This window comes from Gobio gobio (assembly GCF_949357685.1).
Source record: "Gobio gobio genome assembly, chromosome: 13".
In the NCBI taxonomy this organism is placed as follows: Eukaryota; Metazoa; Chordata; class Actinopteri; order Cypriniformes; family Gobionidae; genus Gobio; species Gobio gobio.
In genome coordinates, this window is record NC_137106.1 from 49,254,792 (window position 1) to 49,271,401 (window position 16,610).

Genomic DNA, 16,610 nt, shown 5'->3' on the forward strand with positions numbered 1-16,610 from the left:
AACTATTAGAAAATATTAAAGCTAGTAAAAATCACACAGAATCCATTAGCTATGTTTAGATTGTATAAAGTATCCATAGCTCTCAGATTTTAATGTGTTGTTGGTAATAATCTTTCTTTTTTGCTCATTTTCAACATTCAGCACTTTCATTGTTAGTTCTAAAAACATTAAATCCTTCATGTATCTGCTAATACTGATGGGTTAGGTTTAGGGTAATCAACTTTACTGAATAACTGAATGCAAATTACCTTTTTTTCTGGTTATTGCTGTTAAATTAAAATGTAATGCATGAGAGAATAAAGCAACACAAAGTTCCAAAGATATTGTTTATGTTTATGACAGATGTTTAACTTTTATTTTCCATTTTTCATGTTCAAAACGATCATTTATCCAGAGGATAAATCAAATTCATAACAATGAAGCGCAGCAAGCATCGCGCCTCCAAGGATGATGGCAAAGGTGAAAGCGTTTATTAACTTGTGTGAAAACGTTATCAATTATCATGAATTCTTCAACATAATTATTTCAATGTTTTATTTGTAGTGGATAATGTGTATTTAGATAAAAAAAAATATTTAATCGTTTATTTCATGTGTGAATGTAGTAAAAAAATAAAATAAAACCGAAATCTATTGTGCTGTTCATAATGACATTTCATCATATTTGACTTGTGAAGATGAACCGGCCATTCTTGAGACGGAGGATATGAGGATGCCAGACCCGGATACCATCTCTCTAGCATCAGTAACTGCCGTCACAACCAATGTCTCCAATAAGAGGTGACCAAAAACTATTTACATAATATCAAACATGATATTCCACGTTATATATATATTTATGATACGTTCTAACACTATATATTACTATATTCTAATGTAGTAGGTCGATCAACTCTTTCTATTTTCTTCACCCAAAAATGTTTTAGATCAAAGCCTGACATCAAGATTGAACCTAGCGCTGGAAGACCAATGGATTTCCAAGTATGTAAAACAGAAAGAGAATTAAATAAATCTCATCAAATGCCCAATTAGCCACTCTTACAAATGTTGATTACAATGTATTTTGATGGTCCCCTTAAGATATTCTGTTGACTATGAGTAACGTTGCACCTACAGGTTACATTAGTTGAGAATTAGTAGAAGGCTAGGGTTAGGGTTAGGGTTAGTAGAATAAGTACTTGAAAAGTTACTTATAGTCAGTAGAACGTCTGTTGGGGAGAATCAAAACATGTCTACTAATACTCTAATGTGAGTTAGTTGACATAGGTGCAAAGTTGCTTATAGTAAGTAGAATGAGGGGACCATTGTTACCCAAATATCCCAGTCTCAAGTTACCAGTGTAACCATGGCTCCCCGAGAAGGGAACGAGACGCTGTGTTTGAGTAGCGACACTATGGGAACATCTCTGCATGTTTGTGAAGCGTGTGTGAAATCAGTCCAATGATGTGGCGGGACATCAGCCCGGAGTGTGTGTGTGTGTGTGTGTGTGTGTGTGTGGCATCACAACCAGGAAGCTCTATAAATAGAACTTGGACCAAACAATGGATTAGGGCTGTAACGATTTGACCAAAAATAAAAACCTCGATTAATTGAACATTTTACCTCGATTACGATTAATGAACGATTATTTTTTATTTTTTTATTTTTTTGCCCTCATAAGGTTGAGTAAGTTCACTGATAAGGTTTTTACTGTAAATATTTTCTACTATTACAGTTTTTCTTGATTGCTTTGATGCAGCCGTCAGCTCAAACTCCACATTTTGAAATGAGTTAACACACAGGCCTAAACAGTGGCACTCATGGTCAAAATGACACATTTTGTTTGCAAAAGGCTGTAACCGCACCAAAACATTTAAAATATGCAACTAAAGCAAATTTTGCCTTCAAACAACACAACTTGCACACAAGTATATGAACTCTTTCAGGCAATCATTACACAATTGACAACAAAATACAAAATACAGAACTGTGCACCATTGCTTGTCATTGTAGTCTATTGCCAGTCACGTTTGTTGTCTTTCTATATAGGCTGTGTCAAATTTGCCTTTTTGCAAAGAATTGGATCCAGAATAAGAAATGCTTCGATGCATTTTTTATTGATTCCATGACATTCATTTTTTTTTTTTCAAACCGTGTCTGAAACCTGAAATACTGTAAATATTACAGAGAATACATGTAAACCAAAATACAGTAAAGTCTATTGGAGTATAAGACATAGCCACTATTGATACTCAGTCTCTTCTGTCGTGATGATATCACATTCACATCCACATCACATTCAATATCCTCTCTAGCAATGCACCCAGGGAAAAATCATCTTGCATGCCTTATCCAACCTCGACATTCCTCTGCACCTATTTCTTGGGCAGCAGCAGTCATTGCATTGCATCATAAACCTTCCACCTCCAAGCACTGAATAACTCCTCTATGGGATTGAAAAATGGGGAATATGTCATCCACCTCGCACACAGAATCCTCTTCCTCGGACCCCTCTACCTCTTCCTCTCACTCTCATCTGCCTTAGACCTCCTCCATCCATGCTGGTAAAGAACAACACAGACGTGGCACCTTTTTTTTTATAAGGCCTGCAGGCTGATTGCTAATTGAAGATTTTTGTAAAGGAGTGTCAAACAGGTGTTTCAGTGATTTCATACTGACCTAGGTAGTTTCTAATAGTCAGGAATAAATGGTTTCTGTTTGGTTACCATAGCTAAAACAATGGGGTCTGGACTGCTTGAATGACATCCGTGTTAACTGTTTTGCAAAAGGGTGGGGAAAATGTGTCAATCCAATGAGAAAGGGTGAACACATTTGCAAGATGTGTCTTCTGCTCTGCTGAGATAGTGATGATGAAAACGGAGGGATCCTAGTTTCTTTAACCAGGTCAAAGCAATCAAGAAAAACTGTAAAGGTGGATTTTTTTTTCTAATGAAAAAGTGCGTTTCTTTGTGATTTTAAAATGCTTGAAGGAAACGGTTAACTTTCAGCAGTTATTGTCTATGGGGCAGATTACTGCTTGTTGTACATCAGATAAATTAGCACATAGACCTACATTACATTTATTTGAATGCATTAATGAGAGAGTGATTGTGTGTGTGAATTACTCATACCGTGTATGAAGCTGTGGTTTGTAATTCAAAGGTATTCAAATGTATGCCTATAACGGTTGAGTTTCTGAGCTACTTTAGTGACTTTACTTTAGTCACAGGACAGCGTTTATCCTGCGTTTCTGCGCTCCTCTGCGCGCGATCTTCACGGGATGTGCGAGCTTCTGTCTGAGTGTTCGTTTGTCACAATATATCAGGCATTAGTTCAACATAATACACATCTGATGGTCTAAAATCACTCTAATGTTCAAACTGGCAGGACTTAAAACACATAAAAATGACAGCTTTGTGAGGACGCAGGTGAAAGTGATCTGCCTTCAGGGTCAGAGACGCGGCACGGCTCGGCTCTCTGTGTCACAGAAAAACGCTGAGCACTGAACGGAGAAGTTTTCCATATTGTTGTTTATGAATAGTGCACAATCGCTTTAAATGTTCAAGCCTTTAAACGCATTTACTTGACGCATTTACGTGATGGGAAAACGGAGAAGATTGAGTTTGGCGAAAGCCAGACTCAAAACGCGGGTCGATTTGTGTCAAAACTAGATGCCGTGCGTCTTACCCCTACACTACTACTGCTCTCAATGATATGGCGATTTCCGTACTTTTGTCTTTCCGAACCCTACGTTTAGCAAACAAAGCGGTATATTTGTACTTAATGTAATTGGCATCTACTCCAGTAAAAATATTTCTGAGGACCCACCCACATTTTTTTTGCTTCCGACGCCCATGCGTTCATGTAAATACTACCTTCAAATTCATCAATCGGAATAAATTGTGTCAGCTTCTGATAGGCCGAAGCAAATCGGTCACAAATATAAAGGAGGTATAGCTGGGCGATGCAGCGTCTCGTTCCCTTCTCAGGGAACCATGGTTACAGTCTAACCTGAGACCTTTCGAGGGAACTTGTGCTGTGTCAGAGTAGCGGCACAAAGCGTTAAAACACAGCACTGACTAGTGTGACTGTGCTCGTCTAGTGTGGTGTGGAGCCCATATCCAGGTCATAAAACCTCACGAATGTGTGTGGCGAGGACCAACCAGCCGCATCACACATTTCCTGCAGGGATACTCCTGACCACAAAGCTTTATAAGCCCCCAAACTCATGGTAGAGTGTGCCCTGACAGCCATTGGTGAAGGCTGACCGCACACCTCATAAGCAAGAGAAATAGCCTCGACTATCCACTTGCTCATAGTTAGTCACTGGAGAACCCTTCTTAGGAGAACACACCAATAGCTGATCAGCAGCTCTGTGGACATACACATCTATACTCTTACTGAGATATTTTTCCTGGTTCAACATCTCAAATGGAGGAAGGCGAAAGCTTTGCAAGGTTATCAATCGTGTAAAATTGGGAGGAACCTTAGGCACGTAAACCCATCTTGGGAACGGAAATGCTTTAACCATGAGCCAGAAATGTCTCTCCTACTGACTCAATAGGCACAAAGACTCTCTAGTACAGGGGTCGGGAACCTTTGTTGACCAAAGAGACATTATTATTTTTATTTATTTTTTTGGTTAATGCATTTTTCCAAAGGATCCACAGTAAAAAAATAAATAAAATTAGTATTAAAAAACATGCTTTTTTAAATTAAAATTTTAACAGTAGTTAATATTAGGTCCATGACTAAAAACAAACATATATGCAGCAAACAATATGGAATTAATGCAATATGGAATTAATTGTGCACGGCTTTTACTGTTAGCCTGGTCCTACCAGACTCTCGTACATTTAATTTGTTCAGAGAGTCTGGCCACTCTCCATTGACAAGCGTTTACATCGGCTATTATTTTATCAGTGATAAAACCTTGTGTATTCAGATTGTGATTTATTCACAGTGGAGGGGAGAGTTTTGTGATTGGGAATGCGCTGCTCACGTGGTCCATAACATGATTGTATACTGTAAATAAAATATCATATGCAATTAAATGACCACACGAAATTTGTTTGGAGAAAACCTAAGCATATACAGCAGTCCCAGACGGAGTACTGAAGGAAAATGACAATTGAGCACAAGTACATAGGAGGGCGGAGCCATCACTGTGAGGTTGACTTATAAATCCTCTTTGTGTGTATGAACGCACACAGTGCTTACGTCGACTGTGTTTATGTGAATCCTCGACTTGGCATTTTGATATATTTCTGTGTTTATTTGGTCGTTTAGGCGTGCAACTAAAGACAAAGGCAACTATGCTTGTCCGTGTTGCGCTCGGAGCGCGCGCACAGCATCCTGTCAGTAATTCAGTTGTCTTTCGCGACTTATTGTGCTTTTATTATTTATTTTTGTCAAACTGAAATTCACCAATCGGGTGAAATGTTTCGAAATGTCTCTTTGCACAGCAAAGCATCAGTCTCAATAAAAGGATAGGCCTATATTAAAGTTTATATAGCCTACTTTTACATTTTCACTGCTGTTCTAGAAATGGTTTTCGGTTACCTTAAACAAGCTACAGCTGCTTGAATCCCAGTGCAGGAGCTGTTACCACAGAAACATAAGTGGTTAGTTGATTGCTGTCGCGACTCATGACACTCGCGAACAGCACTGAATACGCGCAGCTAGTACAACTTGAATATTATTATCATCAACTTTTCATCAACTTCAGTAGGCTGTACAACAAGGGAATGGTAATTGGCTGCGTTTTTCTGCAGAGAGCGGATCTCTGTTGATGTGTCAAATTTTTTTATCGATCATTTGTTGGTAAAGGGTGAAAGACGGAACAATTCAGACAGAAGGATTGCTGAAGGCACAGAAGCTCACATTGTTTGGTCCAGGTGCTATTTATAGAGCTTTCTGGACTGATTTCACACATACTTCAAGATGCAAATACCAGTGATGCCAGTAACGCGTTACTTAGTAACGCGTTACTCTAATTTGACCACTTTTTCCAGTAAAGAGTAATCTAACGCGTTACTATTTCCAAACCAGTAATCAGATTAAAGTAACTTATCCAAGTCACTGTGAGTTACTTTTTTTTGTCATTTTCCTTAGTAAAAATATATATTTTTGCTTTCTTGTTTAGTCTCAGCAGGGTTTTTCCTGCATAGAGAATTACGAGGCGGCCGCTCCGTCTGTCGACAAAACTCAAGACAGGCAGTCACTTGTTCAGATTAGGCATGTCGTGATAATTAAATAATCATCAGAAATATATATTGTCACATTATCCTTCAGCAATCATTATTAGTATATTATTTGCTAGTAGCCTACAAAGTCATCTAAAGCCATTCCATAGCTGAATGTCTTTCCTCCGCTGCTCTGTCATTCTCCGTTCAGCATTCAAACTGCGCGTCGCGTTCGGTTCCAGTCAGCAGCTGCTCGGTAAAGCTCACTCCATATGCAATATTCCCGTTATAATACTTGATATGTTGATAAAATAATTTATCTTCCTGGAGTTTATCTTGCGGTTTCTGAAAGATGTTGTGCTCGCTACTCAGGTGACAACACAAGGACTATTAATTAGCATCACACGCACAATAACCAGAATTAAAAACTGTGAAGAAACAAATAATCAGTGAATGTTTGGACCGATAGGCTACATAGTAGACTAGGATTTGTGGGCTCAACGCTCATCTTCTCTTTATGCCGTGGACTTTTCAATGTGCACTCGCGCTGCACTGCACACTCTGATTCCATGTTGCTTTAAGCGCATCATTCTGCACCCGGGATGCGCATAAGCGCTTTGTTGCCGCTCTGTTTTGAAGCGTTTCATATATTTTCATAGTTTTGTGCACTTAAAGATTATTAAAAAATATATTGTTCTCACGGATCGATCATATATTTGTTGTCCCTTTACAGAGCTGCACATTACGTTTACAATAAAATATAAATCTTGTAATTTTATATTATTTGTGTAGGCCCATATAATTATTTACATTCATATATAAATATAAATTAAAAATTAAATATAAATTGTTTTTCATAAATGTATTTAATAAAAACAAAGTAATTTGTACCTTTTCATTAACATGTTTAGGGTTTTATGTTTAGTGTTTTATGTTTAGTATAGTGTAACATGTTTTATGTTTAGTGTTGGCAAAAACGGTTGTCATTTTTATGTTGAGGCTGCAGAGGTGTTGTCGGCAACTGATGAATGTAACTAATAAAGTAACTTGTAATCTAACTTAGTTACTTTTAAAATCAAGTAATCTGTAAAGTAACTTAGTTACTTTTAAAATCAAGTAATCTGTAAAGTAACTAAGTTACTTTTTCAAAGTAACTGTGGCAACACTGGCAAATACACACATTCTCAGGAAAAAAAGGTACAGTGGAGGAACAATGTTAACTGTACCTCTAAAGGTACACAATTGGTCCTAAGGGTACCATTATACCATTGTTTTCCTCACTTAGAGCAGAAGTTCGGTCCTAGAGAGCCGCTGTCCTGCAGAGTTTGGCTCCAGCCCTGAAAGACATCTATAGAAGCTCTTATTGAGAATTAACAGAGGTTTAGATGTTGATGTTTTTTTAGATGCTGATCGCCATTATGGAGATCAGTGTTTTATTTAGTTGGGCAGTTTGACTCTTTGCTTTTTATTTGAGTTTGTGGTTTTTGTTACAGTGTTAACAACACACATAATCTGTTCAAATCAAAAGAAGCCATACAAAAATTATCATGAAGAAAAATGTTTGATTGAACTCATCACTGACTAAAAATATTAATAAATAATATTCACCAACAATACTTTCTTGCCACAGATCAGACATTCTGAATTCAGATTTTTAAATACATTCCAGGGGAAAAAAAGTTTAGACGCACAATGATATCAAGAGTCAGCATATGAATCTCAACAATGGTGACATACTTAATGCTGCAATGCATGCTGGGAGCCATGAGTTTTATACTGTGGTGGCTTAGTAGGGTTGGAGCTAATCTCTGCAGGACATCAGCTCTCTAGGACCGAACTTGCCGACCCCTGACTTAGAGGTACAAAAATGTCTCCTTAAGGGTCCCACCCCAGTGACGGCCACTTGTACCTTAAAAGGTACAATTTTGTACCCTTTTTTTTTTGAGAGTGCAGAGGTGTTCCCTTAGCATCAATACTCCGACGCAGCGTGAGTTACCTCGAAGGGGAACTGAATGTACTCGCATTAGATAAAAAAGCATCAAAGCATGTTAAAACAGGGGAATTTATTGTAAAGAAAGAAAAGTTTGGTTTGGTTTGTAATGCTAAAACAATAGATGTAGTGCTGAAAATAAAGGTGGTCAATATTGTGTGATTTTTGCTTTGGTGAAACTTTAGTGGAACATGTAAAGACAAATCTGTAATATACTTCACCCGCAGATATAGATACTTGCTTTAATATTTTGTTTCTAATTACAATGGTTTGGGGCCACTTACCACATACAGTATTTCCTACATTTGTGTTATGCCCCACTTTCCAGGTTAGTGTCACTGTTATCGAGGCTAGACAGCTGGTGGGACTGAACATGGATCCAGTGGTGTGTGTGGAAATCGGCGATGACAAAAAATACACTTCAATGAAGGAGTCAACCAACTGCCCTTACTACAATGAGGTATGGGATTGTAATATTGTCCTATGGAAAATGAATGACCAAAGCAAAAACTGGTTTGTATGTTGTCTACTAAACTGTAATGTTATCTAAGCATTGTAGATTAAATGTTTTGGGAAAATTCATCCTAAAGCTTATTATATGCTTACTTTTTTTTTATAGTATTTTGTTTTCGACTTCCACGTTCCTCCTGATGTCATGTTTGACAAGATCCTGAAAGTGTCCGTAAGTATCATAGAATAACAGCCTCCCATTGTGAAAAAGATATACACTTTAGCATACTTTTAAAAAGAGTACTTATTATAGAATAGGAAATACTTATGTTTGAAATGAATGTAATGTTTTGAGACACTTAATTGCATGTAAATTGCAATTAAATATAGTTTAAATGTATATTAAATGCAAATTAGCTGAACTTTAGTGTGCTTTTTTGATTCACCTAAGTACATGTTTATTTGTAATTTCGTAATTATTTCTATTGTCTTTAAAAAAGGTTAAAGTCTACTTCCGAATGTACTGATTGTTGCTTGTGTAGATAAATTCAAAGGATGCTGTGTGATCAATTGAGAAACAACATTTAATAGACACAGAGACTACAATACACAATCCAACATAACATTAGCACAAGACTAAAAAAGCTTAAATACACAAGGTAAGGTAATCAACAGAACAGGGAACAGAATAATTAGAAACATGACAGCTAATGAAAGACTAATGCTGTGTTCACAGTCGCCCCCTATACCCTCATTCACTATTCCCTACATTACTCCACTAATATAGTCCACTTGAAGGAGTGAATGAAAACGATTGACTTCGGACACTGGGTGTGCCGGCAGGGAATTTATACCTGTATGATATTCCGCCGTATACCCACATTGGACCAGCGGTTTGGGAAATGGATGGTTGGTGGCGCCATCTTCTGGTCAGACGTGGGAATTCAATCAAGTCTCACAGTGCATTATGGGTTTTCTCTAGCTGTTGAGCATACATTGGTTGTGGGTATTGCCGTGCATTGATACCCAATAACGTCCACTATGGTTTCGGACACCACTACAAATGGCTGTCCTCTCAAATAGTATAGGGGGCGATTTCGGAAACAAGGCCTAGAACTCAGGGAAATCCTATTTGGAAGTTTATCCTGTAGGATGTTATTGGATTCTTAGAATCTTATTGGACATTGTGTTTTTATTTAATGGAATTTCACTTTGTCCTGTGATTATTATATTGTATTTATTATAATAATTAATTCATTAATTACTTTCTAGAGTAACTTAACTTTTTTCGAGTAACATTCTTTGTGTGTGTGTGTGAGAGAGAGAGAGAGAGAGAGAGAGAGTGAGAGTGAGTGTGAGAGAGAGTGTGTGTGTGGGAGAGAGTGTGTGTGAGAGAGAGTGTGTGTAAAAGAGAGAGTGAGTGTGAGAGAGAGTGTGTGTTTTGGAGAGAGTGAGTGTGAGAGAGAGTGAGTGTGAGAGAGAGTGTGTGTGAGAGAGAGTGTGTGTGTGTGGGAGAGAGTGTGTGTGAGAGAGAGTGTGTGTTTTGGAGAGAGTGAGTGTGAGAGAGAGTGAGTGTGAGAGAGAGTGTGTGTGTGTGGGAGAGAGTGTGTGTGAGAGAGAGTGTGTGTAAAAGAGAGAGTGTGTGGACTGGTAATCCCTATGTTATGGGGACAAAATGTCCCCACAAAGATGGCAATATACGAAATCCTCATCCTTGTGGGGACATTTTTTCGTCCCCATGAGGAAAACATCTTATAAATCAGATTAAGTGATGTTTTTGACAATGTAAAAATGCAGAATGTCTCCTGTGATGGGTAGGTTTAGGGGCAGTGTGTGTGTGTGTGTGTGTGTGTGTGTGTGTGTGTGTGTGTGTGTGTGTGTGTGTGTGTGTGTGTGTGTGTGTGTGTGTGTGTGTGTGTGTGTGTGTGTGTGTGTGTGTGTGTGTGTGTGTGTGTGTGTGTGTGTGTGTGTGTGTGTGTGTGTGTGTGTGTGTGTGTGTGTGTGTGTGTGTGTGTGTGTGTGTGTGTGTGTGTGTGTGATGGGTAAGTTTAGGGGCAGGGGCAGTGTAGGGGGATATGAAATACGGTTTGCACGGTATAAAAACCATTACGCCTATGGAAAGTCCCCATAAAACATGAAAACCCAACATGTGTGTGTGTGTGTGTGAGAGAGAGAGAGAGAGAGAGAGAGAGAGAGAGAGAGAGAGAGAGAGAGAGAGAGAGAGAGAGAGAGAGAGAGAGAGAGAGAGAGAGACCCAATTAGATCCCATTAAAATCCTGTAGAAATGATCCAACAGGATATTTATGTGTTGTCATATAAGACAATTCCCACAGAATCCTTTAGGAACGTTCCCAAAATATGATAGACATTCTAAATGGAATCCTGTGCAGGTTTCTTATTGGAATAATTTAGGATTTTTTGACATGGGATGTTAGTCAATATCAAAAAAAGTCAATTTTTAAGTGTTTTAAGAAACAGTCATGAATGTGTAATCTCTTTAAATACACTTAAGTGGCCTTTTATTTCATTGATGGTAAATTATCTGCAAGAACTTTTTTTATTTTTTATTTATAAACTTCTATGAGCTGATCGACGTACACTACAAGTGCACATTCAATACAATTAAGCACACTTTTTTTTCTTAAAAGATGATCTTTTTCAATTTTGCATTAAGCTTAATTTTAAACTTGTTTTAAATTGTTTTAGGTTATTCACTCAAAGAATCTTTTGCGAAGTGGCACACTGGTTGGGACCTTCAAGCTTGACGTGGGCACAGTATATACACAACCTGGTACCTGCTTTTACATGTTTCTATATGAAGCTCTCCATTTCACTGAAGACTTCGGGTTTTCAGGATCTTTTTCCCCTTTACAGAGCATCAATTCTTCCACAAATGGGCCAGTTTATGTGACCCCGAAGACATCACTGCAGGATGCAAAGGCTATGTCAAGTGTGACATCGCAGTTGTTGCAAAGGGCGACACAATCAAGACTCCACACAAAGCAAATGAAAGCGACGAGGATGACATCGAGGGGTAAACAACATGTCCTATACTGTTAATGCTATTATTAGCGTTATTTTATAAGATCACTCTTACACTGAACAAACTCCAGTGTTCCCAAATTGTTTGGACAGTCCTATGAACTAGATATTTTATTGTATATACTAATTACTATTCATAAAATATACTAAATTAAATTCATCTTTGGTGAAAAACGTTCAGAAAACCTTAGCAATGCCCTGGCAATCATGGCAGTGACTTTTTCACCATTCATAATTTCTGCAGGAAATGTGAAATATAAGTTTAGCATAGTATATAACCTGTCACACAACAATAAAAATGCCAGATAATTCCATATAACAACATATTTAAAGCCAATATAAAGGAAATTCCATATGCAGCAACACATGTGGCTTTCTCTTCTTGTTCTAGCAACCTTCTCTTGCCGGAAGACGTCCCATCTGAGCGGCAGTGGGCACGATTTTATGTCAAAATATACAGAGCCGAGGGCTTACCCAAAATGAACACCAGCATTATGGCAAATGTCAAAAAAGCTTTCATTGGAGAAAATAAGGACTTGGTTGATCCGTATGTCCAGGTGCTATTTGCAGGACAGAAGGTGGGCAGAATTCTTATTAATATACACACACACACACACACACACACACATTCAATTTTGTATTGTTTGCATGAACAGCTGAATCACTATTTCCTAATAATGTCAAAAGTTCCTTCTGTTTTAATAATCGTTTGGCCCGCTTTATGTTAATTAACATACTAAAGCTAATTTAATTATTTGTATTATTATTGATTGATTATAATTTAACTGTATAGTTTTATTTGACATTGCATTTAAAGTAAAGGTTACACTTTATTTTTCTTTATTTTAAGGAATCCATGTTACAGTGTAATTATACATTTAGGTACTGAGTAATAATTACTTTAGTTTTAATTTTAGGGTTAGTTGCATGCAATTATACATCTATTACTACATGTAACATGTAACACGGACACTGTAAAATAAAGTGTTACCAAACTGTAAAAAATCCAACACACCAAAATTTAGACTAATGATTATGTTTTAGTTAACTGGACAATTAAATGCAAAAAAGTTGGCTTAACTAGTGAAAAGAAGTTGGTTCAACAATCGTTGGTCCAACTTAGCATTAATTGAAAATTCAATTTGTAAATGTAAGTTAACAAGCATACAAGTTGCAACAAGTTAACAATGCATTCTGGGTGCATCATGCAAAACTCATCCATGGCTCCCAGAATGCATTGCGGCATGAAGCATGCCACCATTGTTGAGATTCATAGGCTGATTCTTGATGTCTGTGGGAGTAAATCTCACAGGAGGTCAAAGTTCTCAGTGTACAATCTGTTTTAAACCTTAGACAGCTATTCTGATTAAAACCGTGCTTGATCTTTTCAAGAATCACAAAAAAAGTTATATTAGTATATTGCTCATACTCAGTCATAAAATCAGTGAATTAAGCCACTACACAATGATTATATTCTTATCATCGAGCAGCCGACAGCATCTGATTGTGTTTTCACTTGCTTTTCTTGCCATACATTAAAAAGTCGTCAAACTGCCCAACTAAAGAAAACACTTATCACCATGATGGTAACATACAAAAAATAATAAATAAAAAAAAACTATAAAAACTCAATCAGCTGAACAAAATATCTTAAATTGGGAGACGTGACCTTACTCAGTTAATTGAGTTAAGTGAACTACTTTGTTAAAAAGTTGAGTAAACTCAAAAAAGCTGTGCAGCAAGTTGCCTTACAATTTTAAGTCATGCCAACTTTTCTTTTTTTACAATGTAATAAATTGCAACTTCATCATTATAAATGTGTAATTTGCAAATGTAGTTACATACCTGACATACATGTTTCAATAGAAATAACATTAAAAGTTTTAGTTTGCCATAAATACTTGACAGTACATTTGACAGTACACTTTGACCAAATTATAAAATGACATTTCAACATGTACTTAAGTCCTACTTTTAAGTGGGTCCAAAAAACACTATTAAGTTCAACTAATTGCATTTAATATAAATATACAATATAATACATTTTCATGTATTGAAGATAACGCAATTAAGTGTCTGAAAACATTACATTCAGTTTGGACTGAAGTATATTATTTTAAAGTAGGTTATTTCCTTTAAAAAAAAAATACTAATTACATTTTGCTAAAGTGTCCTTTTTTCACGAGGGGAGGCATCATAATCATTGGTACATTGTCCTTTAAGAGAAAAACTATATTTTAAGTGTGCACCTAACTTTTAGAAGGAAGCTAAATCTAACAGACATTAACTAAAAGTTACAAAAACTCGAACTGATGTTTTTTATCTGTCCACAATGCAGGGAAAAACTTCCATTCAGAAGAGCAGCTATGAGCCGATCTGGAATGAGCAGGTCGTTTTCACTGAGCAGTTTCCGCCACTGTGCGGGAGAATGAAACTCCAGATCCGCGATTCAGATAAAGTCAACGATGTGGCTATCGGCACGCACTTCATTGACCTGCGGAAGATTGCGAATGATGGAGACAAAGGTAACAGGGATGAGTTGGCAAAGTCTTCAAAATAAGTCTTTCTTGTTGTTTAAAACATCTTGCTTTGGATGCTCAACCACAGAAGCCATCACTATATTGCTGTTCAAGATCATTATCAAAATATTTGTAATGCAAGAAACGCTGACACTATTGGATGAGAACAAAACTTGAACTGTATTGAGCTGAATAATCATACTATTGTCTTCCGTATGGCTGCTTTACACTGAAACAAATGGTAACCTAAAAAGTATAACATCTAACCAAATTATTCAAGCCAAATTATTATTTAATATTGCCGAATCAACTTAAATACATTAATTTAAACCACCAAATACATTTTTATGAATAAAAAAATGTAAGTAAAAACAGCACTTTACAACTTTTTGCAATGTAGCTGAATCAAATTAGTTTCGTACATCGACACGCTTGAACTGAATTGATTCAACATTGATTTGGATTGAACTGAATAATACACTTATCTTCTGTTAAGCTGCTTATAGATGAATTGAACTCATTTCATAATTGAAAAACTCTAGTCTACACGGTTATTGAACTGTGTATATAAAAGGTGACTTGACGAGACTTGACGACGAATTTACTTGACTTTACGTCTTGACTTGACGTCTTGACTTGACAAGACTTGACAAGACTTGACGAATTGACTTGGCTTGGTGTCTTGACTTGACGAGGCTTAAATTGACGAGACGACTTGAGATGAGATGACTTGACGAGACTGACGACTTGACATTATGAGACTTCACGACTTGACGAGATGACTTGACTTGACGAGACTTGACGAGACGATTTGACGAGACTTGGCCAGACTTGACGACTTGACTTGACGAGACTTTGACGACTTGACTTTATGAGACTTGACGAGGCGACTTGACGAGACTTGGCCAGACTTATGCCTGGTTCAGACTACACAATTTTTTTTGTCTGTTACGATAGTCACTGTGTCAGATTACGCGATTTTGACACCTAAAATCTTGTCGTGTCCTGGACAAGAAACATGTCAGACTACACGTTGCTTCGCGACCAATCATCGCTTGTTGTCTTTAACGACGTGCGTGATGTCATCGAGAAGGCGAAACTAGCGACTGACTTCCGGAAACAAACAAGAACGTAACCAATGTCTGTAGCGGCGTGTTTTGTACTGGCTGTCTTGTGTTTAGAAAAGCGCAAAAAAAGAAAGAAAACCCAACCATGGACACGTTCCTGGCTTGCTCGAAGAGGGCAGTATGGGTTGTCAATCCTCCAAGGAGAACTTGAGGTAAAATATCGTTCTTTTTATATTAAATATTTTGTTATTTGCCAGTAGTGAAAGTTCTCTCTCACACACACACACACACACACACCCTCACTCACACAGTAACTCACTCTCTTTCTCACACACACACACACACACACACACACACACACACACACACACCCTCAATCACACAGTAACTCACTCGCTCTCTCACACACAACCTCACTCACGCGCACACAAAACACACTCACTCACTCACTCACTCATTCACTCAATAACAAAATCTCTATCTCTCTCTCACACACACAATTTTCTCTATAGCGAAGAAGAATATAATGAATGATTTGCTAGCTTAAAAGTTACAGCTAATTCCAGTACTCACTGGGTTGCTGAAGGGCTTCCGCTATCGTACGGCAGCTTTTTTTTTGTAATCTGTCGTGGTTGTCCCTCAATGAATCATCGTACAGGCAAGAGTACTGTTGCCACATCTCCACAAACCTTTCCTCCATTTCATAACTCCACCTAGCCGCACCATCATCTCTCTTGCGTTTCGCCATGTTTGAAAGCTTTGTACGAAAAGCGTCTGTGCTCCGATTGGTCAGCGTCACCCATGTGACGAACCCGTCGTGGGGACCTCAAAAAAAATTCAACATGCTAGTCTTTCTGCTGTGACGTCGTGAACTATCGCAGATGCGGATTCGGTTGTCGTATACTATGACACACTATACGAGATGATACGATCATTCTTGCGTCCCGACGTCCATTGTCGTTTACGAATCCCTACGACACCATACGTCAAACGGATCGTGCCAAATTCGGGCTAAAATCGTGTAGTCTGAACCAGGCATTAACGAGACTTGGCCAGACTTGACGAGACTTGACGAGACTTTGATGACTTGACTTTATGAGACTTGACGAGACGACTTGACGAGACGACTTGACGAGACTTTGACGGCTTGACTTTATGAGACTTGACGAGACTTGACTTGACGAGACTTTGACAACTTGACTTTATGAGACTTGACTTGACGACTTGACTTGACGAGACTTGGCCAGACTTGACGAGACGACTTGACGAGACTTGGCCAGACTTGACTTGACTTGACTTGACTTTATGAGACTTGAAGACTTGACGTGACGTGACGTGATGTGACGTGATGAGACTTGACTTAACTTTATGAGACTTGA

General features: G+C 37.8%; 1 protein-coding gene across 1 annotated transcript in view; it reads left to right on the plus strand.

Moving 5' to 3' along the window:
* Positions 1-416: 416 nt before the first annotated feature.
* The window catches only part of LOC307135820 (otoferlin), a gene marked incomplete at both ends in the record, with an annotated part of 60,854 nt that continues 44,660 nt past the window's right edge, over positions 417-16,610 (plus strand). Inside the window, 9 exons of the mRNA XM_079832497.1 lie at positions 417-459; positions 677-779; positions 926-980; positions 8,482-8,613; positions 8,773-8,835; positions 11,310-11,394; positions 11,478-11,637; positions 12,037-12,223; positions 13,984-14,170. Coding sequence (XP_079688623.1) covers positions 417-459; positions 677-779; positions 926-980; positions 8,482-8,613; positions 8,773-8,835; positions 11,310-11,394; positions 11,478-11,637; positions 12,037-12,223; positions 13,984-14,170 — 1,015 coding nt within the window. The remainder of the gene's footprint in view (positions 460-676; positions 780-925; positions 981-8,481; positions 8,614-8,772; positions 8,836-11,309; positions 11,395-11,477; positions 11,638-12,036; positions 12,224-13,983; positions 14,171-16,610) is intronic.